The sequence below is a fragment of the Eucalyptus grandis genome, chromosome 9, assembly GCF_016545825.1.
Source record: "Eucalyptus grandis isolate ANBG69807.140 chromosome 9, ASM1654582v1, whole genome shotgun sequence".
Lineage (NCBI taxonomy): Eukaryota > Viridiplantae > Streptophyta > Magnoliopsida > Myrtales > Myrtaceae > Eucalyptus > Eucalyptus grandis.
In genome coordinates this window covers 7,054,399-7,079,626 of record NC_052620.1, presented here as the reverse complement: position 1 = coordinate 7,079,626, position 25,228 = coordinate 7,054,399, and the positions used below count along the sequence as shown (strand labels likewise).

Below are 25,228 nucleotides of genomic sequence, written 5' to 3'. Positions count from 1 at the left end.
TATGAATCTTGGGAACACAAATTTTATTCACTAGCACTTGCAACTTATGGACTTGTTCCAACAAGGGTTTGGTATCAATAAACTTGAAATCAAAATAGTTTGTGATTAGATATTTATTGGTACCTCGCTTCTCCGCTTTATACTTGAATTCTAGTGCATTCCAAATTTCGTTGGCTGACTTCATTTTAGTCAATAAATCGTACAATCGATCGGACAATGTATTTAGAATGTGTCCACAACTAAGCAATTTGTCCTATGCATGTTTCTTCTTCTCTTTGTTAACCCTCTCAATGGCTTCCACAGTTGGTTGTTCTCCCTCAGTAGTAGGCTTTAGATCTTGTATAGGCACCAAGTTAGGATCCAATATGTAGGATATCTTTAGGGTAGTGAGTAGAGATATTGTCTTATTCCTCTAGCTAGCAAAGTTGTTTCCATCGAACCGGTCCAATTTGACCATGTCTTGATTCATGACTTTGATTGTCTCTGACTCCATATGGCTTTGAGTCAATAGGGTAATCAAGTTGTACTTTAAGGCGTGATATCACTTTATTTAATAATTTATTTGCCCCACAATGTTGCTAATGGTAACTGGCAAATATCTTTCAAGATACAACAAAGTCTCAATTGAGAATATTAAATATCAATTCTAGTATATCTTTAGGGTCTCTCTAGGAAACAATTGAAAATATAGTTTTAGTTTTGAAAAAAAGACTTGAAAATTATTTCATACACGTTCTTCCAAAAATTGATGTACATACATACATACATACATACCTACATACATGCAAATATCTTTCAAGATACAACAAAGTCTCAATTGAGAATATTAAATATCAATTCTAGTATATCTTTAGGATCTCTAGGAAACAATTGAAAATACAGTTTTAGTTTTGAAAAAGACTTGAAAATTATTTCATACTCGTTCTTCCAAAAATTGATGTACATACATACATACATACATACATACATACATACATACATACATACATATTATTTTGAAGAACATAGATAATATTTTATATAAAATTGGTTACAAAGTAAACATAGATAATTTTCAAAAAAAGTTACAAAATAAACAAATGCATCTATTTCAAAAAAAAAAAAAAATTGCAAAATCAACAAACGTAACTCTTTGGGAAAGATTGCAAATTGAACGAATATAATTTTCAAAAGTTGTCTTTGAAAGACACATATATAAAAATTCAGAACAATAAAAATAATAATAAATAATATTTTTTAATAAATTAAATTCCGAATTTTCATAATTTCCAAATAGACTTAATAAAAAAACGTTGAACTAATAAAGGTTAATAAGATAACTGTATGAAAAAAGAAGAAGAAGAGGTTAGTGCTAATTAAACTGCATACAAATATTGTGGGGTCTAGCCCACACCCAACCTTTTTTTTAACACACTAGAGAAGGCTTACACTTATTAATTAGCTTATCTTCTCCCAACTTTCCCATGTGGGATAAGGAAAAGCACACTTTGTCTTATAAACAAACTTCCAACAAGCACCACCACTCGCTAGCCATGATCCATTAGTCCATGCACCGTGAGGCACCACTGAGAACCGTTGCTAGCTGTCGTCCAATTTGGAAACAATATATCCAAATTTAGGTGATTATTTGATACCAATTAAATTTGAATATTTTAGCTAATATGTGCTTATCAAAATCTAACATGCATATTTGAGTGATAGGCTTATCCCAATTAGGATAATCTTCCTACTTTGCAATATGCATATAATCGGTAATTTAATCTCTAAGCCATGCATATTGATTATGTATTGCATGGAAAATTGGTAAATTTGATAATTAAGCCCTAAAATCAAGTTGTCGATTTTATTTTCTCCCAAATTTGGATTGAATTAATATTTATTGCTATTTTTTAGCTTATCTTGTATGAATGAGTGCTTATCTTTTTAATTGTTTTTCTTATCTTTTTTTTTATCCATCTTACTCTACTCCTACTCTAATTGTCACTCCTAAACTTTTGTTATGACTCTTTGTAAGACACGGGAGTTGAATCTCACATCTAAAATTAAATTGTCCCATTCTAACTTCTAAAAAGCTGGGGATTCGAACCCCCCACTTCTCATTTCTTATGTAGGAAGGGTGGCCATTGAGGGCAAACCTCAGTGGTTGTTTTCCTTATCTAAAAAATACAAAAAAGATTGCATATAAATTAGAATAAATTTTAGAATGGATTAGAGTAGATTCTAGATAAGATCCATTAATAGATTATGGTAGGTTTTAGATTAGACTGCATATTTAGATAGATTTTAGAAATTTCGAATAGGTTTCTAGTTGGAATATGATTTAATCTAAATTATTTCCTAGTTTGGATAGAACAACCTTAATTTTAGGGTTTTTTAAAATTTATTTTATTTTGAATTTTAATAAAAATATCAAAAATATAATGTACATGTCATATAGGATTAGATGAATAGATTCTACATCATGTTGCTATGTCATATGCCATGTCATTCATATGTGCCATGTTATTAATGCCACAACATATATGCCATGTCATCATCCATCTCATAATCTATTTGCATTTCATTTAGTGATTGCATGTTTAAATTCATTTAATTAAATTTGCATGTTATGTAGGATAATGTTATGTTAATTGGATTAGGTCATACTTAGGACTCTAGTTATTTGCATTGCATATATGTTTTTATTTTAAGATAAAAGAAAACTCCAAAAATTATTGATTGCTTTGGTGTGTTTGACTCTTTTTTCTATCATTTAATTTATTTACTTTGGTTATTGAGTGTTAATTTCATTAGTTGTGCATAAGCATAATCATCCTTTGCATGTTAGTGGCTAGGTTAAAATCAATTCAAGTTGTCTAACAAATATTTTTAAAAATAAAAGAGAAAATGTACCGAATGGGCATTAAATAAATCTAGTGAAATCAAGTTCCCGCATCTATAATCTTTGACTCGTAGAAGTAAAGTATTCTCTCATATTTTACTTGGTCTTTTAATTAACTCACAAAAAATAGATTAGTTGTAATTCCTAATTGAAATTGATTTACATGTTAAGAACTTGAATCAAGTTTCAAATTGGTGTGGGCTTGGGAGAATTAGAGCAAAGTGTAGGCTTAGTAATCCATTGGCTAAACCATAAGTAGTTGACAAAGGTTATGAGATGGCCATAAAAAAAAAAAAAAAAGGAAAAGAGAAGAAAAAGGAAGAAAATGAAAAAGAAAAGAGTAAATTTATAAAAAAAATTATTTTTTTAAAATAAAAATTATTTTTACAAAATATCCATATCAATATTGATTGTGCCATGTAAAACGGCTAGTATTCATGTTAGTAATTTCCATGTTAAAGTAGTCGATTGATTCAATTGGTAAAACGTGAAAATGTATATAACTAAATTGGTTCGATTGAAATGTTTAGAAATAAATTGATACAAATGCAATAGATTTATAACTTTTTTAGGGTACTTTTCCTTATTTTTAATTTGTAGAGCCTAGTTATGAATTCCGCTTCTAATGTTAAAAAAATTCCAAATTGTCGGTCCGAATTTTTGTTAACATGATGAGTCATTGGCTCATTTTTTAAACATAAATGCTACATAAATGCTGTGTGCCCTATTTTATATTTTGACCATTAAAACGTGCACAAAAATCATCAACTCATTCTTCACAATAAATCATTTCCAAAGGAAACAAATGGTCTAAAAATTAGACTGATACGCATGGTCAGATGCATCACAGAACATACGATCATAATTGCATATATATATTGCCTTTATGCAGTGCAAATACATAATAATTTAAGGATCAACTAAATTTCCAGATCACCATAATTTAAGGGCATCTTAGGCCTTTCATATAGAATGTTGTAAACTAATCTAGTGAATATGAAAAAGTGAACCATACAAGAACGACAAGTTCATATAATCTCTTATTGGCACAATCCGCTTAAATTCTTTCTTTACCTGCTCATAAGATAGGTTGATTGGGAATGGTCCCTAATCATCAGTTTTTAGGCGAAACGAAGGTATGGCCACTAGATGTTTGGCTCGAGGGAGCGTAAGACCGAACTCTTCACTCATGTCGAGTTCGGACGGTGACATATTGTCTGGAAGCTCCCAATCAAAGCAATGTGCAAGTTGCGCCAACACCAGCCGGATCACAATTAGACCTAGTTGCATCCCGGGACATCCTCTACGACCAGACCCAAATGGCACAAGTTGAAAGTCATGTCCCCGAACATCAATGCTTGTCCCTTCAAACCTCTCTGGGATGAACTTTTCGGGGTCGCTCCAAACGTGTGGATCTCTTCCGATTGCCCATGCATTCACAATGACCCTTGACTTGCGCGGGATGTGGAAGCCACCGACCGTGCAGTCCTCGATTGACTTGTGTGGAAGAAGTAACGGGACGGGCGGATGTAGCCGGAGGGTCTCTTTAACGACCATGTCTAGGTAGTCCAAGCTCTCTATGTCTGATTCCTCCACGATTCTGTTCATGCCCACAACTTTCTTTAGTTCATGCTGAAGTTTCTTCATCACTTGTGGATGTCTTATGAGCTCGGAAATTGCCCACTCTATTACTGTAGCCGAAGTGTCTATGGAGGCCCCCATCATGTCCTAAATATATTAAATTAAGTGGGTGCTGAATTAGTTGAAAAGAGAATGATTCACAAGTCATCTTCTCATAAGTTAAAAGGAATTCTCTATCAATCAACATCTCATCAACCACGTGTAACCAATAATTCAGGAGTGGTGTCGAACATGTCTGTTCTGGATTTTTATACTTTCCTTCTTGACAAAACGACATATACTCAACTTGCGTTGGGAGACAAACCATGCGTGTCTTTCGAAGCATTGATTTAACAAAGAGAATAGTGTTGGCGAATGTGAGACTTCTAGATGTCCAACTGTCTCATCCACTTGACTTTTTTTGTTTTTGTTTTGACCGTTCTCATTTACTTGATTGACTGGTGGATCAATCGCTAAGCTTCATAAGGCTATTAAATATATATATATATATATATATATATATATATTATATCTATTGATTGTTTGCATAAACTATGTAAAGACAGCCGTAAAAAGCTGTAAAGCATTAAGTCACTAAACCGTTCATCCATCTCAAAAATCAAGTATCTAGAATAATGATCTTTCTCCCAAAAATAAAGAAAAAAGAATAATGATCTTTCGCCTAAAAACGGTGCTTTCATCTCCCTTTATTGGCTGGATCGCGATACGTCTCCCAAAAATGAGCTCACCGTATCCAATCTACCCCCAAAAATGAGTTAAGATAGGGACCGCATTCATAAGAATCTTATTATAAGATCACGTGTCCCACAAACTTTGAAAAGCTACTAAAAAAACAAAAATAGTGCGGGAAAGGGGAAAAAAACAAAGGGGCTCAATTTTTTTTTTTTTTTGGTAACATGTCCACACTTTAATTAACTTTTCCACATAGCAAGGCAAGGTCAGGAGGATTATAAGTTGAACTAGGATAAATTCTATTTGTCTGTAGTAATTCCTCAGTTCGTGTGGGATGGGGACTATCATGCATGGTGGTGGTATTCATGTGTCGAAATAATCTGGGGTACCTCGTCATCAGAAAAGAAAATGAACACAACGATGAATTACCAGCATTATGGCTTTGATATGGGGCCTGTCCATATGGTACTCGCCTTCATTAGATCCCATGAAACCCAGCATGACGTCAACAAAGTCTTTGCTCTGCCGTTGCTCTTTCCCGTACTCCAAGTGCTCATCAATGATCTTCTCCAAGAAGGTATCAAACACTTTGCTCACAGCTTTCATGCGCCGGGTCAACCCTTGAAGATCAAGCGGAGCAAAGCATGGAATATAGTCTCCAATGTTAGGCGTCGCGGTCAATATCATCCCTTCTTGAATCCAAGCCTTGAACCCTCTCTTGTCGAACTCCTCATCCAGGTATTTCTTCCCGAAAATCATTCGACAATTCATGTCGGTGCTCAGCGATGAGATCTTTCCACTCAGATTGATAGTGGCCCGGTCAAGAGATGCGTCTCTGAGGAAACGCACCAACAAGCCGACCTCTTCCCTTCGGATGCACTCGAAGGATTTGACCTTGGCGTTGCTAAGAAGCTCCAAAGTGCACATCTTTCGCACGTTCCTCCAGTACGGATCATAGGGTGAAAAGGACAAGTTCCTTTGTTCGTAGAGCATGTGCTTCATGGCTTCTTGTGGCGGTCGGCTTGCGAAAACAAGATCATGGGTCTTGAGGACTAGCTCCGCTGCTTCGGGCGATGAGACGATGATCGTGGGCATGAACCCTAAACGCAAGTACATGATGGGTCCGTACTTTTGAGCTAATTTGCGAAGATCATGGTGAGGGTTCTTTCCTAACGATGGGAGGTTTCCAAGAATCGGAAACCCTCTTGGGCCAGGAGGCAATTCCTTCTTCTTGGTCTGTGTTTTCCACAGCAAAGATCGAAACAAGAGATGAGCAAGTAAAGCGAAGGTGAGTGCAATCCATATCCAAGCCATTGGAGGCGGTTCCTTGGAAGGAAGTGGAGGGGAAGAGGGTGATGGTTCTTTTACTTTGATATATAGGTATAAATACGAGTAGGAGACGGGATCTGTGCCTAAAAATGGACAAGATCCCTTGCTGGGTAACGACAAATTTTCTGGCCGATGTCACTAATTGTCAACCATTCTGTACGAATTGTATATTCGTACTAATTTCCCTATAGCTCCCGCTGACGGTCACTCCGTTTGAAGCGTGGTTTGAAGCGTTGACCCCAAAAGGATTTTGAGGAAATCGGTTGACTTTTTCAGCCGGACTCATCTGTTACTCTTTTCTTTTTTTCCTTTATTGCAAGGCCAGACTAAGAGACAAAATTATAAGCCAGCCCACACAATCAATTTTCTTGAATACGATGAAAGAAAAAATAAATTAAATTTCGAAATATAAATAATTACAATTAAAAAATATTATTGCTTACTAAACAGAAATCGTTAATGTCATTATATAAATCTATTAAATTTAAAAGATGAAAAAACAAAATTAAAATGCATGCTTGAGGTCCGCAATCTGAATTTTTTTTATTTGGTTCCTCCAACACTTGCAAAACAAATTTAAGATGCTCCGTGGATTTTGAACTTTTGTGTACAATCTAGATAGCATAATCGAATAAAGGATCATACCATTTATTTAGATTGTCAAAATTGACAACGTTAGATACAGAGTTCGAAAGTTATAAACACTTGAAATCCTTTCTCCATCAAGACAATATGTAATTGCTTAGTTTGTCATTTACTCCAATATGATAAAGAACACACAATGTGTTGCAAAAAGGCAAGCGATCAAGGAATAATATAAACAGAAGAAGAAAATAAATCGAACATCAGATTTACGTGGTTCGGTCATAAAGACCTATGTCCACGGGGAGAGAAACGACGAATTTCACTATAGATCAAGCGATACAAGGAAATTACGCGCTTGAATCACTCAAACACTCTCTTAGTGTATCTCAAGCCTCAATTACACCCAATAACACACACAGTGTTTAGACCCGAAATAATCTCTCAATCTCACGAATGAATTACACGCAAATATTACCACAAGATTTAATTGGCTTGAACACTAAATCTTCTTGGATGTAATTCACGGACAAGAACACAAAGAAAATCCCCCCCCAAGCACTCGACGACGAGACAACGCTTCAAAACCAATTCTTTATTATCAACCTTCTACCACCCATGGCCACAAAGCTATATACCATAAGTGAGACCATTATTCTTTTGCCGACTTCTCATAGGATTCTGTATATTTTAAATAAAAATCCAAGTCCAAGTCAAAGTTGGACTTTCCTATTTTAGCGGCCAAATTCTCCAATGCAAATTCGAAATTTTGGGAAGTTGATCTTTGGATCTTCTTTACTCGATTTCAAACGTCTGCAACATATCCAATTCCGAATATTTGGAATTTCACATTGAACTCAAACTCGAGACATATTTTAACAATCTCCACATTGACTCGACGTTTGAGCCAAGTCGCAATCACTTTGCAAAAAATTCAGACTCTGCCGCTACTTTCCCATAACCCTCGATGGGCTCAATCGCCACAGAAATTATCCAAGTCCAAGCTTCGCTTGAACTTCGCCATAACCAAGGACCTCATCAAAATACTAACTCCACATGCACCTTTAACTGCTCCGCAAGGATTTTCCGATGCAACCTCCTTAACCGTAGATAAAGCAAAACTATTGTTGCATCTATATCTGTCAGGAGATCGAATACGTACCTTGTTAATTTTAGTAGTTACGGCAACCATTGGTTCTATAGACTCCACCTCGCTACAAGCACCATCTGTGTCGATTACTTTGCTAGTATTGTACTCACTACCTCAGGAGTTTCTTATTGCAACTCCACCTCAAGCTAAGAGCCATTTAGATCCGTTTGAATACTGCTATAATCACTCAAGCTAGAAGTACTGAAGTTTCTCTGCTGATAATAGGTGAATTTAACTCCGGGTACTACAATTGATAACCCCTCTCACCTCATGCATAGCCTAGGAATATGCACTTTCTTACCCTTCTGTCGAGCTTACCATCACTAGCTCGAATATAACATGGGCAACAAAATATTCTAAGAATAAAATAATTAGCAACGTTACTTGACTACACTTTTTCAGAAGTTAGATATCCAATCGCAATTGATAGGGATCTATTCATCAGGTAGCATGCCGTACTTAGCGCATCCGCTAGGAATCTCTTAGCCATACCAGCACTAGAAAGCATTTTATGGGTCATCTCTAACAACATTTTGCTCATCAATTCTGCAACATATCATGGTTCATTAGCATTAGTGTGGTGTTTCACATATCTTCTTTCATGCAAAATTCATTTAACAGATTCGAGCAAAACTCCATGCTACCGTCAATCCATACATGCTTGATCATCTTATCAGTCTCATTTTCGATCAAAGTTATCAACTACTTGATTCTGACAACAGCATCAAATTTGTGCCTAAGTACAAATACCCACGTCTTCATTGAGTAGTCATCAACAACTGTTAGCATATATTTAGCACTCTTCCTTGAAGAAAATCGCGATACCCTGCGAACATTCAAGTGAATTAACTCTACAATTTCCGTGGTTTTTTTTTATATAAAATTAAAAACCCTTTGTCAAATTCTGACAAAAGTTGACTTCTATTATTTCCTTTTCTATTCTCCACGGCTGACTTCGGTAACACAGAGGATAATCTTCGTGGGTTTCAAAACAGAATTATTTTCCGTGGTCAAAGTCCATAGTGACGTTGGACTCCTAAGTGAAAATAGGAAAGTGACTTTAATTCGTAGAGGAAAATTCGTGCGTTTTTTCTTTGCTTGATTTCAGATGCCGGCAAAATAATAATAATTCATCTCGATTTATTTAATTTGCAAGCTACTCGAGACATATTTTAATAGAAACAACATATTTCAATAAATAATAATCCCAAATCAACCTTTGTTCTTTAATGAAGGTGGCAAAAGATTCGATGGCCGGCCATTAATTTAAAGACAAAATGAAAAAAACATTAAGGGTTTGCGATGGAGAAGTATGAACCAATAGAAATGCACCAAATTAGTAAAAGCCACAATCAATGTCAAAGCTTTCATCTCTCTTTGGCCCCGCTTTTCGACGGAACATATGATGGATACAAGACGTTCTCTTATACACATAATACGTCCTTCTTAATTTAGTGTTAATAAGCATAGGTATACCTTTCTGATCTCAACAGTTTCGAGCTGGGGTAGTTCCTGCCGGGGCGGACCCATGTGAGAACGCCGGCACGACACGACAAAGACAAATTGGATAGTTAAAGAAATTACATTACGAGACTTATTTATATGGGTGAAGGAAAGATCTTCGAGTGAAAGTCAATTCGCTTTGAGTTTTCGAGGCTTCTATATGAGTGCCGGCAGTAATTGATTTTGCTTCTGAAAGCAACCTTCAAAGTACATCGAACTTGTGTTTTGTGACAAATGCGCGTGGACTAACATTGTCACAGAATATTTGCGCCGAAAGTTTCAATCTTGTATTCATTAAGAACCCAGTAAACAACAAGGAAACATCTCGGTAGGGATAAGTGTAGTTTTAGCCCTCTAACTTTTATAATTTGTGCCATTTGGTCCTCTATTTATTTTTGTGCATTGTGGTCCTGATTTTCATAGAATATAATAAAAATTTGGATGATAGCCTCAGGAAAGAAAAGAAAGAAGATGATATTATAGTAAAAGTGAATTCTTAACATCAAGGCTTTATATGGTTTGCGAAAAATGAGTGATTTGAAAAATATTTTCCAAAAAATGATTACTTGTATCCCTTACAAAATTCAATAAACAAAAATTATTGTTATCATCCACGAAAATATTTAGACATAAATTGTTATTAATATTGAAAATATTTTATAAACGACTAATTATTTCAATCGATTTTAAATCATTCATTTTCCACAAAACAAATGGAGCCTAAATGCATTCACCTTAATGAAATGATTCTCTTCTATTTTGAATAGAAGATTTATATTATTTCCAAGATTAGAGAAAATTAAAAAAAAAAAATCTCTTAAAATCTTAACAAATATAATCGTATAGTGATACTCTAAATGCGTAGTAATGCCTTCCGTTCTTCAGATGCATGTAGACTAGGTTTGCATGCATTTGAGGAGATTAAACACCTTTTTTAGTCATATATTGCTAAATTTTTTCTTAAAATCCATAACATTTAAACAAAAAATTCCCAACTTCCAAGGCTCCATCACTTCCTTGTGTTTCTTCCCCCATTTCGCAATCACTAGCTTCTTCCATCCTTCATATCACCCTCGTTTCAAATAATAATATTACAAGCACTTATTTTAATCATATGATTGACATAAGGGAAAAGTGTTAAAAAAGTTATAAACCTTTTGCATTTGTGCCAATTTAATCATAAACCTTTTTTTTTGTGCCAATTAAGTCCTGAACATTTTTACGTTGTGCCAATTTAGTCATTTCCGACCAATTTTGGCTTGATTTTACTGACTAGACGCTGACCAGCTGATGTGGTTTAACCGGCGCTAACGTGGACAATTTTTAATAATATTTTAATATTTTGAATTTTTTTTCCTTCTCCTCCTTCTTCCTCTAGCCGGTTGCTGGACCTCGGTGACTGGCCAGAGGCGACCGCCGGCGAGGTCGAGCCTCGCCCGCCCAATGCAAGGCCACCCTCGAGGCCTAGGCGGCAAGGCTCGTCCTCATTGGATCTAGCGAGGGTCGAGCCTCGCCCATGGCCGATGAGGGCAAGCCCCGCTAGCGCAGTGCGAGGCCGCCCTCACGGCCTTGGTGGCCTCGAGGTGGCCTCACCCTCGCCAGCCATGGGCGAGGCTCTACCTCGCCAAATCTGGCGAGGACAAGCCTTGCCGCCTAGGCCTCGAGGGCGGCCTCGCACCGGGCGGGCAAGGCTTGCCCTCACCGGTCATGGGCGAGGCTCGACCCTCGCCAGATCCGGTGAGGGAGAGCCTTGTCGCCCAGCATGAGGCTGCCCTCGCGGCCACCGGCGAGACAACCGGCAAGGTCAAGGTCGACCTCACCGGCCATTGCCTCTGGTCGGTCGTCGAGGTCCCGCGACCAGCTAGAGAAAAAAAGGAGGAGAAGGAAAAAAAATAAAAATAAAAAGATAAAAAATAAAAATAATAAAATATTATTAAAAGTTGTCCACGTCAACGCCGATCAGGCCACGTTAGCAGGCTGGCATTCAATTAGCAAAATCCGACCAAAATTGGTCGGAAATGACTGAATTGGCACAACATAAAAATGTTTAGAACTTAATTGGCACCGAAAAAAGGTTTATGACTCTTTTAACACTTTTCCCTTAACATGATCAATCCTCATCTTGAGAATATATGTTCTTTTTTATAAGATCATATATTTTTCACTATTTCTTAATTAATATGCAGTGTACAATAGATGAAGGGTCCACCTAAATGCAAGTGGTAATAAATTATGCACATTATTGGCTAGAAAACCCCATCTCTCTGTCATATCTTTATCTATATATGCAAAGAAATTATCCTCACACCATCCACTACACTTTGTTCCAAATAGCCACCTCGAATGGCTTGGATATGGCTAACACTCACCTTCGCTTTGATTGCTCATCTCCTATTGCGAGCTTTGCTATGGAAAACACATACCAAGAAGAAATTGCCCCTGGACCCAAAGGGTTTCCAATTTGTTGGAAACCTCCATTTGTTGGGACAAAACTGTATAAAATTTATTTACATAAACAACTAATCAATCAAGAAGAAATGGATCCATATATCGATAAACACAGCGGAATTAAAACGTACATATTTGAACCATTGATTCACTTGAAGAAAAGTAGATCTATTTGATAATCAGTGATTTATTGGAATGCCAGATTTTCCTCTCTATGACATATTTTAGTATAGCAGCTTTCAATGGGATTAAAGCAACTGATAGGTATAATCTCCTCTTTTATAGGCTAAAGAGGGGATCTAGCAAACCCTAATCAACTGCGTATCAACTTGGCCTTTCCCATTATAGGCTTCAATTAAATATAATTGCCTACACTTTGTTACTCAACTAGGTCTATTATCAATACAATCAAATCATTGTAGGGTTCAACAAATATTGGAATTTCTATTAACCCGATTATTTAAAATAGAAAATTAATTAATTAATGTAAGCCCATATTATAGAAAATTTCCAATATTCTCCTACTTGGGCTACATTAATTAACTTATTTTATTTTGAAAAATATTTTATATTGAAAACGACATTATCGGGTTAATAATTGAAAATTTTGTTTTATGTGGCCACAACTTTAAAAAAATAATATTCCAATAATGGCATCTCAAAATCAATCCAATCATATATAATCTCAGTATAGAACTATGGAGATCATGTGTTAAGAAAATACCACAACACAAGACCTTCCATAATCACATATAATGAGCATTATATTTTCATGAATCTCATGTGTTAAGAAAATACCACAACACAAGACCTTCCATAATCACATATAATGAGCATTATATTTTCATGAATCATGGGCCTAGTAGTGTAGTAAGAAATAGTGTTAACATGTGATCAAAATATACACTTTTTTTTGTTAGTCCTCAATGCAATTTCTCAACAACATGAAACTGCATTAACACAATTTCTAAACAACATGAAATTGCACAACTATGTCACAATCCAACATGAGATCTCATAATCAATGACATCCAGTCATCTTTAAACTAAAATATGTTTAAAGATATTGTTTTATACTTCCATTTCTCAGTCAACGATAGAAAGGATAACAATAGAATCAATAATAACAATCATTGAAAATAAATGCTTCAATAGACATCATAAAAGCATTACAGTCTGCATATAACTATAATATCCAAAAATACAAATTATATAACTTCCACTAACAAAAGAAATCAAAAGAATCTAAGACACCCATATTCTTTACATGTTCTTTTAAACAAAATGGGTCGTAAGCCTTTTGTTAGAGGATTAACCAACATGGACTCAATTCTGATATTTTCAATCACAATGTCTCCCTTTTTGACCAAGTCCTTAACAATATAATATTTGATCTCCATGTGTTTAGACGCATTGTTGATCTTGTCATGCTTGGAATAAAACATAGCTGCAGTGTTGTCACAATAGATCACCATAGGTTTAGCAATAGAGTCCACAACTTGTAATTCTAAGATCAAATTTCTAAGCCAAACTACTTTAATTGACACGCCGTTGCACGCTACAAACTCAGCATACATTGTAGAGTTCGTAATCAAGGTTTGTTTTGTGCTCTTCCAAGAAATAGAACCTCTAGCCATCATAAAAATATATCCATAAGTTGATTTTCTATCATCTGAACAACTAGCAAAATCAGCATCTGAATATCCAATCACTTTTAGGTCCTCAACTTTGTTATGCACGAGCATGAAGTCCTTTGTTCATTATAGATATCTCATCACATTTTTAGCTGCAACCCAATGTTTGTGATCTAGATTCGATAGATATCTTCCAAAAGTATTCATAGCAAAAGCAATATCAGGTCTATTACATACTTGTGCATACATAAGACTGCCAACTGCACTAGCATAAGGAATATTCTTCATGATCTCTTTTTCAACATCATTCTTGGGGCATTGTTCTATACTCAATTTATCTCCTTTCACAACAGGAGCATCACCTGACTTGCAAGTCTACATATTGAATCTTTTCAAAACATGATCTATATAATTTTTCTAAGATAACCCCAAAACCTTCTTAGATTTGTCACGATGAATCTCAATGTCTAAAACAAAAGAGGCTTCCCCAAGATCTTTCATATCAAACTTTGTAGATAGAAAAATTTTTGTGTCATTTAATAGATCAACATTATTGCTAGCAAATAAAATGTCATCTACATAAAGTACTAAGAAAATATATTTACTCCAACTTACTTTCATGTAGATGCATTGATCAAACTTGTTTTCTTCAAAGCGAAACGATCTCACAACTTTGTGAAATTTTAAGTACCACTGACGTGAAACTTATTTGAGACCATAAATGGAGCTCTAAAGTTTGCACACCATATGCTCATTTCCAACTTCTTTAAACCCTTCAAGTTGCGGCATATATACTTCTTCATCCATATCTCCATTTAGAAAAGCTGTCTTAACATCCATTTGGTGAAACTCTAAATCAAAATGAGCCACCAATGCCATGATTATCCAAAAAGAGTCTTTAGTAGACACTGGGGAAAAATCTTTAGTATAATCAATGCCTTCTCTCTGTGTATTCCTTTTTGCGACTAACCTTGCCTTGAATCTCTCTTTATTGCCTTTATTGTCTTTCTTGGTTTTGAATACCCATTTGCAGTCGATCGGTTTTTACCCATCAGGTAAATCAACAAGTTTCCATACTTTATTAGTTGACATGGAAATCATCTCATCATTTATCGCTTCTAACCATTTATCTACCTGATCACTTTTAAGTGCTTCTTTGAAGGTCGTCGAATCAACTATATTTCCAATGTCAAAATAAGCTTCTCCAAGATAGACATGATAATCATTTAGAGGTGTTGGTCTTCTTTGTCGCTATGATCTTCGCACAGACATTTCTGAAGCTACATCATTCGTCTGGGAAATTTTATTTGTGATGGAAGGATCTACCGACATATTTCTAATATTTGTTTCTTGCTGAATTTCTACTCTGCACGATTCCCACATAGAATCATCATGCAAGATGGGCAATAAAATAGAGACTATTTTGTTTGGTTCTTCCCTTTCGAAAGATTGAGGAGAACTATTTTCAGCAACATCTAATTCTAGGAATTTGGTAGTTTGAGATTCAATAATTCTAGTGCTGCGAGTAGGACAATAGAACACATATCCTTTAGAATGATCAGTATATCCAATAAAGTAACATCTAGTAGCCCTAGATTCAGTCTTCTTTTGAGAAGGATCATAAATTTTCACTTCTACAAGACAACCCCAAACTCGAAAATGATTCAAGCTTGGTTTCCTCCCTATCCACAATTCAAAAGGTGTTTTCGGCACTGATTTAGTAGGTACACAATTCAATATATAAGTTGTTTTAATTGCATCACCCCATAAGTATTTAGGCAAGTTAGAACTGCCCATCATACTTCGTTTCATCTCCATGAGTGTGCGATTGCACCGTTCAGCTACACCATTATGTTCAGGACTCTCAGGCATTTTATATTGAGTGACAATACCACAGTCCTGCAAATATTTTGCAAACGATCTCATTTGTTGTCCAGTCTCAGTATATCACCCATAATACTCACCATCACGATCAGATTTGACTACCTTGATAGTTTTTCCCAATTGTTTCTCAACTTCAATACGAAACACTTTGAACATTTCAAGAGCATCAGTCTTCTCCTTAATTAAATAAACATAATAATAATGGGATAAATCATTAATGAACATGATGAAGTACTTGTTTCCACACAAGGTGGTTGAGTATGGCCCACTAATATCAATATGAATTATCTCCAATAGATTTTGACTGCGAGTAGTGCCTTTCTTCTTAGTTTTAGTTAATTTTTCCCTCACACAATCAATACAAGTCGCAGTATCATCTAAGTTGAGAGGAGGAAGAATATCAGCCTTGATAAGTCGGTTTACCCTTTCTTTGGAGATATGCCCCAATCACTTATGCCATAGCAATGAAGATCTTTCTTTGATTAAAGATCTCTTAGCAATATTATTCTTAACATTAAAAGAGCAATATAGTCTATCGGGAGATAAGGATAATCAGTATAATCCATTAGACAAAACACAATTCCCAATAATTCTGGACTCACAACTCAAATCCATTCTTTTATTCGTAAAATAAAGACAATATCCAGCTTTGTCAAGCGAAGAAAGAGATACTAAGTTTCTCCTAAACTAGGAACATAAAAGACATTATTCAAGATAAGTTGAAAACCATAATCTAAATTCAAAACAAATGTCCCTATGCGCTCCACATCAACTCCAGTATTGTTTCCAATTTTAAGCTTTGACTCTCTCAGACTTGGATTCCTTAGATTTGTGAGACCCTATAAGGTAATAGTCACATGAACAATAGCACTAGAATCAAGCCACAAAGAATCTAAAGAAACATCAACCGGATTTGATTTAAAGGAAACCAACAACTCACCTTGGTGACTTTCTTTTCTTGCTTTTAATCAAGCTTGGAACTTGTAGCAATTAGCTCTTTTGTGACCTTGCTTCTTGCAGTGAAAACACTTAAAATCCTTATCTCCATTTCTCCCATAATTCCCATTTTTCTTGAAGTCATGGCCTTTCTTTGGACCATGAGCATTTGACCATTTAGACTTTCATTTGTCTCTAGACGAACTCAACTTGACGTTGGTAGTTAAGTGGGCAGACTCATACTTTGCCTTCTTTAACTTCTCTTCCTCAGTCACACACTTGGTAATCAAGGAATTAACGCTCCATGTCTCATTTTGAGCATTATAAGTAGTCTTAATCTGGCTAAATTTAGCTAGCAGAACATTTAAGGCATAATGCAATATATAATTTTCAGAAAGGACAATTTTATGGGCCTTAAGTTTGGACTAAATGTGGACCATCTTTAGTATAAATTCTCTAACACCCATAGCAGCATCATACCTCATGTTCGTTAACTCACTCAGCAAATTCCCAACTTCAGCTTTATTTGAAACTCTATATTTTTCTCCCACTGCTTCAAGGAACTGTTTGGCATTCATATCTTTTGGCAAACCACTTATGAGATGCTCAGCAATAGATCTCTTCATAGCAATAAGGCTTAGTCAGTTAAATTTTTTCCATCCATGGGCCTTTTGATCTGTAGTACTTTGATCATTGGGCTTGGCAGGTTCATCCTCACGTAGAGCCAAGTCCATATCAACGATGCCCAGAGCAAACTCTATATTTTGCTTCCATCTCTTAAAGTTTGATCCAGTTAATATTTCAACCGTGGAATTGTTGTTATTTACAACAAAGGTAACTGTTTGTCGGACATAATACAATAAGATCAATTATGGGTGTCGCGACCAAATTTTCGGGTGAACCACCTAGGGTTTGGCTAATGGATTGTTAAACCTAGACTTAAACCTAGACTTAACTCAGGCTCTCTCAAGCCCATACCAATTTGTGACTTAGGTTTAAGTTCTTAACATGTAAATGATTTTTTTAATAAGGAGTTGCCACTAATCAGTTTACGGTAGGTCAATTAGACACCTAAGTAAAATAATATGAGAATTATTTTACTACTACGAACCAAAGGGTAAGTTCAGAGACTTGATTACGCTAGATTTCTCTAATGCCATTTCCGTACCTTTCTATTTTATTTTGAAAAATGTTTGGCAAACAACTTGAATTGATTTTAATTTATCTCCCTAACATGTGAGGTTGTTATGCCAGTGCGCAAACCATCAATTTAACACCCAAGTAAAGCAATTAATAAATTGCAATACTTACCTTATAGCAACGAAAGTATCTGCGTTGTTAGATCAGAATTCACATCGACAATCTTAAAAATAATTTATAATTAACACGCAATTTCTATTTTTGGTTTTCACTTTATTAATGAGAATCATGCAATATGCAATGCAATATAACTAAATGACCTAATTCTAATGACATGCAATTTCTAATTAAATAGACTTAATAGCAATCTCTAAATGACGTGCATTTCATGAATCTAATTCTATATGACATTTACATGACATTTTTATTTTTCCTAAAATTGCAACCTATCCTAGAGAATGGAACTAATTTATTCTGAGCAATCTTTTGTATTTTTCATGAAATTCGGAATTAAGAAAAGTGTGAAAATTATCTAACTAGATTAAGATTCTATTCAATTTGTATTAGGAATTAGGTCAAGTCAAATCCTAATTTAAACTAAAATATTATCTTAACCCAAGTAATCCTAAAATGCAATCTATCTAAGAAAATACCTAAACTTATAATAAATTAAGAAAAAAATATTATCTAAAATTGAACTAAGTGCAATTTTACCATAATATGCAATGACGTGCAAAAGATGCCCTAATTCTATATGACATATGCATGATGATTTTTCTTTTGTTTTTATTTTATTTTTAATTTCGAATTTAATAATTGCCAAATAATTAAACATGTAATTCGGGTTAAAAATCTAGTAGCCTAAATTGATTGATTTGATTTTTGATTTTTTTTTAATTTTAATTTTTAAAATTCAAAATAAAATTCCTATTCTAAATAAGTAAACCCTCAAACAAACAAGAAATAAACCTAATTCTAACCTACATTTTTTTTAAGAAAATAAAATTAACTTAAATGACACAATGGCAAATCAAAGCAATATTGATATCCAAATTAACGAACCATATCTCGCGCATGAGATCGGGTTTGCCAATTTTACATAAATCGCGAATCGAATCTTGGGCGGGAGATTGGATTAACAATTTTTTCAAGTGATTGCGAGTCGGATTTCGGGTGCGAAAACCGAACTAACAATCACAAATTTCACGGGCTATTTTTTTTATTTTTTTTGTTGTATTCACAGGCTATTTCATATCATAATCCTAACTACACATTCAAGAATAATTCTACTAAAAAAAACAAAGTAAATAAATAAAAAAATATAAAAAAATAGAATAAAGTAAATAAAACAAACTACCTAATTGATTTTCCCTTTTACTTTTTTGTTTCCTTTCGACACAAGGCTTGTGCGTGGTGGTGGGTCTCCTAAGGGCCACTGGTCAGAGGTCCGGTGGGGGGAAGACGCCGGCGAGATCTGGCGAAGGTCCGGCGAGGGGCAGCAGCGCGCGGCGAGGGAGTTGCAGTAGGCAGGTCACAGGATCTCGAGCTGTTGGCATCGCTCCGATGAGGGGCGTCAGACGCTGGGCGGTCATGGACAGAGGCACTGCAGGGAGCGTCGGGTCGGAAGGGGCGGTGATCCGGCTCGGATCCGGATCTGGCGGATGCGATGCAATGGCAAGTTTAGGGGCGACAAGCAGCGAAGGCGCCAAGCTAAGCAGATCACGGCCAAAGGAAGGGCAGCAGAGGCTTCGCAGAGAGGGTAGTGCGGGCGAGGGGTCGCACGGCGTCGCGCGGCATTGCTGATGTCGGGTCGTGCGACGGTGCAGCTTCTGGCGAGACGGAGTAGAGTAGAAGCAAGGGCATCGTTACTAGTGCGATGGATTGCTCGAAGATGTGGCGAGGCGGCAGTGGCTTCGCAGGGCAGTGCGGGCTGAGCAAGGGCGACATTGGGTGCTGGGTCACCGGCGACTCGTGGATCAGCGCGCGAAGGCACGGCAGAGCGGTAGAAGGTAGCAGGGGTGCGGCTTCAGCAGGCGTTGGCAAGGTAGATCGGCTGAGGCGCGGCGATTCGGGAGCGAGACGGCTTCGCGGGCTTCACAGACGGCGACCAGCGGGGCGAGCTTCAAACGACCGGGGCTGAATGGCAAGGTGGCACGAGCGCGGGGGAAGACCAACGCCGTGGTGCCGGCGCAGCGACCAGCGCGACTCCGGGCTAGCGTGGTCGAGGGCTTCCTCACGAGGAAGACGACACCGTAGCCTTTTTTTTTTTTTTTTTCTTTTCTTTTCCTTTTTCTTTCCCCGCCGACCGGTCGCTACCTTCCCGTTTCCTCCGCTCCCCGCACACATCCACTCTCTTCCCTTTTCTTCTCTCACTTTTTTTTGACCTTTTTTGTTCTTTTTCCGATGAAGAGAAACCCTTTACATGGCCGAATGTATCAATATGTGTGGCCTCCCTCCGAAACCCTACACGAGTAACTTTTTTATAGGCAAAAAATTAGGGTTTTAATTTCCTTTTTAAATCAACATCTGCGAAGATTTCTTTTCCACACATAGCATCACTTTTTATTTTCCACACCTCTTCTTGATTTCATTTGCAAAAATGAATATTCTCTATTGATTTTTTTAAAAATTGCAACATGATTTTTTTTAAATACGGGCTTGGGCCAATTTGCTCTTTTCGTGGGTTTAGTCCAATTTGTTAATTTAAAGCTTAGAACCACTAATTCAAATACATCCGCCACTAGTCCAATAAATGCAAAAATTGCAAATGCACTTAAATCTATATGCTATACAATTAATTAATTAACTAATATTTTTTAGGGGTTAAAATTAATCCCTAATTTTTTAATGTGATAAATGAATAAACGGGTGGCCAAAATTTAGGTGTCAACAATGGGCAATAAGTATTTTAACAAAAATAATTAGTATATTATAAACTCCCCTTTGGGGAGAGTGTATAATGCATCATTATTTTTCACAGCATGAAGTTTATAAAGCAACAATAATAAGAATTACATATAATTGTCAAGGATCATCCCCTTTGAGCAGATAAATCCTTTAAATTATATATCTCCATAATATCAATATAGAGGGGAGTACATATAATTTTCAAAACATTTATCCCCTTTGGGAAAATAAATATTTTTCAATTATACATCCCCATCTTTTAAATATGAGAATTAAAATTCATGCTATTTTTCAAATTAATATACACAATAACCCCCTTTGGGCGAGTAATTGTATGTACTAATCTTTATTAATAGGGAATTCCAAAAAATTTATACCCAAAATTCATCAAACAATATGAAATACTTTACAACATGTGCTTCCAAAGATCGTATTGCATTTTTTCAAATAACAATTTTTGCCACAATTTTTTTATTATCTTATTATTATTTTATTGTTTTAGTAATACGAACCCAACCCGCAGGCCCTTACCTATGCTCGGCCTGCACCCAAGCCACTTGAAACGGGCGGGCCACGAATAAAATTGGCCCACAAATTTAAAACATATAAATAAATAAAAATTGGGCTAAGCCCATTAATTTTGGGCTCTCGGCTCACGCCCAAAACCTCTATGTTTCTTTAATAAAGGTCCAAAAATAATGAAAGGATGGGCGTCGCCCATCCATTGGTCCGGCCTGGCTGGAGGTCTTCTTCAACCTCCAATCAGGTCCCAAAGTTGCAAAAAATCGGGTCACACGACCCGGTTTCAACCCGAAGCTCCAAAACCACAAATTAGCTTGATTTTTTATGAAATTTCTCCATGGGACTTGCATATAACATCAATATAATTAACTATAAGGAATCAAATGAAGAAAAACCAAGTAAATCTACTACATACAAGCTTCAAAGTTTCAGATCTTAACCTCCCATGGCTGAATTTCGAATTTCTTAAATTTAAGCCCTAAAAAATTAATTTAATACAACAAAAGGATGCTAAAACATATATATATATATATATATATATATATATATATATATAACAATACCCATGCAACGATTTACAACGAACATCAATCAATTGCAAATAATTTGAAAATTCTGGAACTTTTCATGTATAAACCCTAGAATTTAAAATTTAAAATTCTCTCTCAATTTTCAACGAAATTATACAAATTATATATGGTTGGAAAAATCTCAACATGTAGAACAAAAGCCCTATAGTTTCAGGATCAATCAAGCAACAAATTCACACGAAAAAATAATGCCCATATTCTGTTCAATGAGGAAAATTTCGACTTTTTCCATGAAAAAAAAAAGATTGGGTTCTACAATCATATATGATTTGCTCTGATACCACATGTATAAAATTTATTCACATAAACAACTAATCAATCAACAAGAAATGGATTCATATGTGATTATAAAACACCGAAATCGATAAACACAACGGAATTAAAGCGTACCTGTTTGAGCCATTAATTCACTTGAAGAAAAGTAGATCAATATGATAATAGTAATCTATTGGAATTCCAGATCTTCCTCTCTATAACATATTTCAATATAGCATATTTCAATAGGATTAAAGCAACTGATAGATATAACCTACCATTTTATAGGTTAGAGAGGGGATCTAGCAAGCCCTAATCAACATCGTGTCAACTAGGTCATTCCTATTACAGGTTTCAGTTAAACATAATTGTCTACACTTTGCTGCTCAACTAGACCCGTTATCAATAGATACTAATACACAATTTAATCATATCACTGTAGGGTTCAACAAATATTGTAATATTCATTAACCCAATTATTTAACCCATATTATAGAAAATTTCCAACAAAAACCTCACCTTGATCTTCACAAATTATCTAAAAAATATGGAACCCTCATGTACTTGCGCCTTGGGCTTGTGCTCGTGATCGTTGTCTCATTGCCTGAAGCGGCCGAGCAATTCCTCAAGACCCATGATCTTGTTTTTGCAAGTCGGCCACCTCATGAATCCTCAAAGATGCCCTAAATACACTTGTTGAGTGACCCATTATGAAAGCTTCTAGTTTTTCAATAAACAGAATGTTCTTACTACGCACATAACTTACTTTATCTAAATATATTTGATAAGTACAATGGAATACTTGTTAATATAAATCTCGATATATTTCTCCGTGTAGGACATGTTGGCGGGTTCAATGGACACTTCAGCAACCGCAACAGAGTGGGCAATGGCCGAACTTATAAGACATCCTAGTGCAATGAAAAAGCTCAAAGAAGAACTGCGGAAAGCCGTGGGACTGAATAGAGCAGTGGAGGAATCAGATGTAGAGGGCTTGGACTACTTAGACATGGTCATAAAGGAGACTATGAGGCTTCACCCGGTGGCTCCGCTTTTACTTCCCCACGAGGCGACCGAGGACTGCACAGTGAACGGCTTCCACATACCCTCCAAGTCTAGGGTCATCGTGAATGTGTGGTCCATCGGAAGGGACCCAAAAATATGGATCACTCACGATCCGGAGGAGTTCGTGCCTGAAAGATTCTTAGGGTTGAACGTGAATGTTAAGGGGCGGGACTTTCAGCTCCTGCCATTCGGAACAGGCCGCCAAGGGTGCCCTGGGAGCAGCTTGGTTTGACTGTGGTGGGGTTCGTGCTTGCTCAGCTTGTACACTGCTTTGACTGGGACCTTCATGACGGCATGTCACCAAGCGAGCTTGACATGACGGAGGAGCTTGGCCTCATTACTCCTAAAGCCAAACATCTGATTGTTATGCCTAGGTACCGTTTGAGTAAGTGAAAGAGAGTTCACTTTTTAATGGATGATGGAGTTCCCAAAAATAAGTCTGATATAATCAGGAAGTTCCGTGGTGTTAGTTTTTATACCAAATGGATTGCCTATTAGTTGTGATGTACTGTAAGCTTGATTTTCAAAGTTTTAATATCTTCTCCATGGTTAAGAGCATTGTGTTGTGTTCAATGTCTGAGATTCGGTCTAATTTGACAAAGAACTAATTTGAATCGAAGGTCGAATTGAAACAAGAATGTCAAGATACGTATATGTAGATGTTCGGGGCTCTGAGGATCATTTCCTAGATGCATATGTATGAGTGTTCAGGCATAAAGTGGAACAGGTTTCAGCGCCGTGGCCACCAATTTGGGATTCGGCCACTGCATGAAAAGGCCTCTTGACTTTTTCAGAGTGCTGTGCAACTTGCTGGCCCGTGAACCTTCTTGATACGTAAAGTTTGGCTCATTGAATTATTGTTCACTTCATAAGAAATTAACTATCAAGCACGATCCTTAAAGGAAAATATTGTTCGGCACTCTAGCCACCAAGTTGGTCTTCGGCTGCTGCATGAGAAAGCCGCCATGAACCTTCTTGACACGTAAAAGTTGGGTCATGACCTTGTCATTCACTTCATAAGAAACCAGGTATCAAACTCGAGCCCTAGAGAGAAATATTTGATATTGCATTGTTTTACATCTTGCATTTATAGTGCACTTCTTTGCATTTAGGTACTTAAGGCATTTAGGATTAACAAATTTGCATCAAGCAAGTTCGTAGAGCCCATTCATGAACTTTACTTAAATAGGTCCGAACGATGGTCTGGCATGTGAGCAAAGCTAAAATTCACATTTTCAAGATTGCAGAATTGGACACAACTCCAATATTTTGGGATTTGGTCTTAACTCCAAGGATGTCGGAGTAGGTTACATCTCCATGATTGTGGGAGTCGATAGGAAAACGACAAAGATTTGGATAATACAGGACAAGATTTTCAGCCAACGTTGGAACTTTTAGATAGTGAGATAGCTAGTACGAGTACCTAGAGGGGGGTGAATAGGTATACAAAAAAAATTTCTCGATGTTTGCACGATATTTAAACAATTAGAGACTTTGCAACAGTTGAAAATTCAATCGCAATACTGAGTAAGGGAAAGAGAGAATTGAACACTCGTTTATAGTGGTTCGGCTTGATTCAAGCCTACGTCCACTCTTTCGCACCGACAGCCGATTGGCTGGATTCCACTATGATCAAAGAGATGTTACAGTGTTGATCTTCCTTGATTTCTAGGTGTAGATGATCTACCACACTTGCTCAAGGCGTCACCAAGTATAAACACTCTCAAGTATACAATTTCGCTCGTCTCAACTAACAATCAAAGGATCTTCAGACTGGAATTTTTCTATCGATCACACACTTAAAACAACTAGAACGTCTTCCTTTTATACTCCTTCATGCCATCATAGCCGTTGGCACTTACCAAAGGAATTCCTCCAATCTACCCGTTGGACGGAATCAATCAAGAAGATCATCCGAGCTATATAAGGAATCGATGATAGCCCATCAATCTGTTCGCCCATACAATCAGGATCTCGGTTTCCAAGAATAGAATAATCCAAGATTATTTCGTCGACCATCGGATCTTCAATCGTTCTTAGATAAGATATAAAGAATCCGAAATGATTATCCAACCAAAGAATCTATCCC

The 25,228-nt window shown here is 36.4% G+C and overlaps 1 protein-coding gene and 1 pseudogene across 1 annotated transcript; one reads left to right on the top strand and one right to left on the bottom strand.

The window, feature by feature from the left end:
• Positions 1-3,735: 3,735 nt before the first annotated feature.
• LOC104418209 (cytochrome P450 71AU50-like) lies at positions 3,736-6,543 on the bottom strand. Its single transcript, XM_039301701.1, has 2 exons — positions 5,624-6,543; positions 3,736-4,609 (listed from the first exon to the last, which is right to left on the bottom strand). Exons 1-2 carry the CDS (start codon positions 6,506-6,508, stop codon positions 3,989-3,991), a joined length of 1,506 nt encoding a protein of 501 aa, XP_039157635.1. The 5' UTR covers positions 6,509-6,543; the 3' UTR covers positions 3,736-3,988.
• Positions 6,544-19,676: 13,133 nt separating this feature from the next.
• Positions 19,677-23,532, top strand: LOC104420202 (annotated as a pseudogene).
• The last annotated feature ends 1,696 nt before the right edge of the window (positions 23,533-25,228 follow it).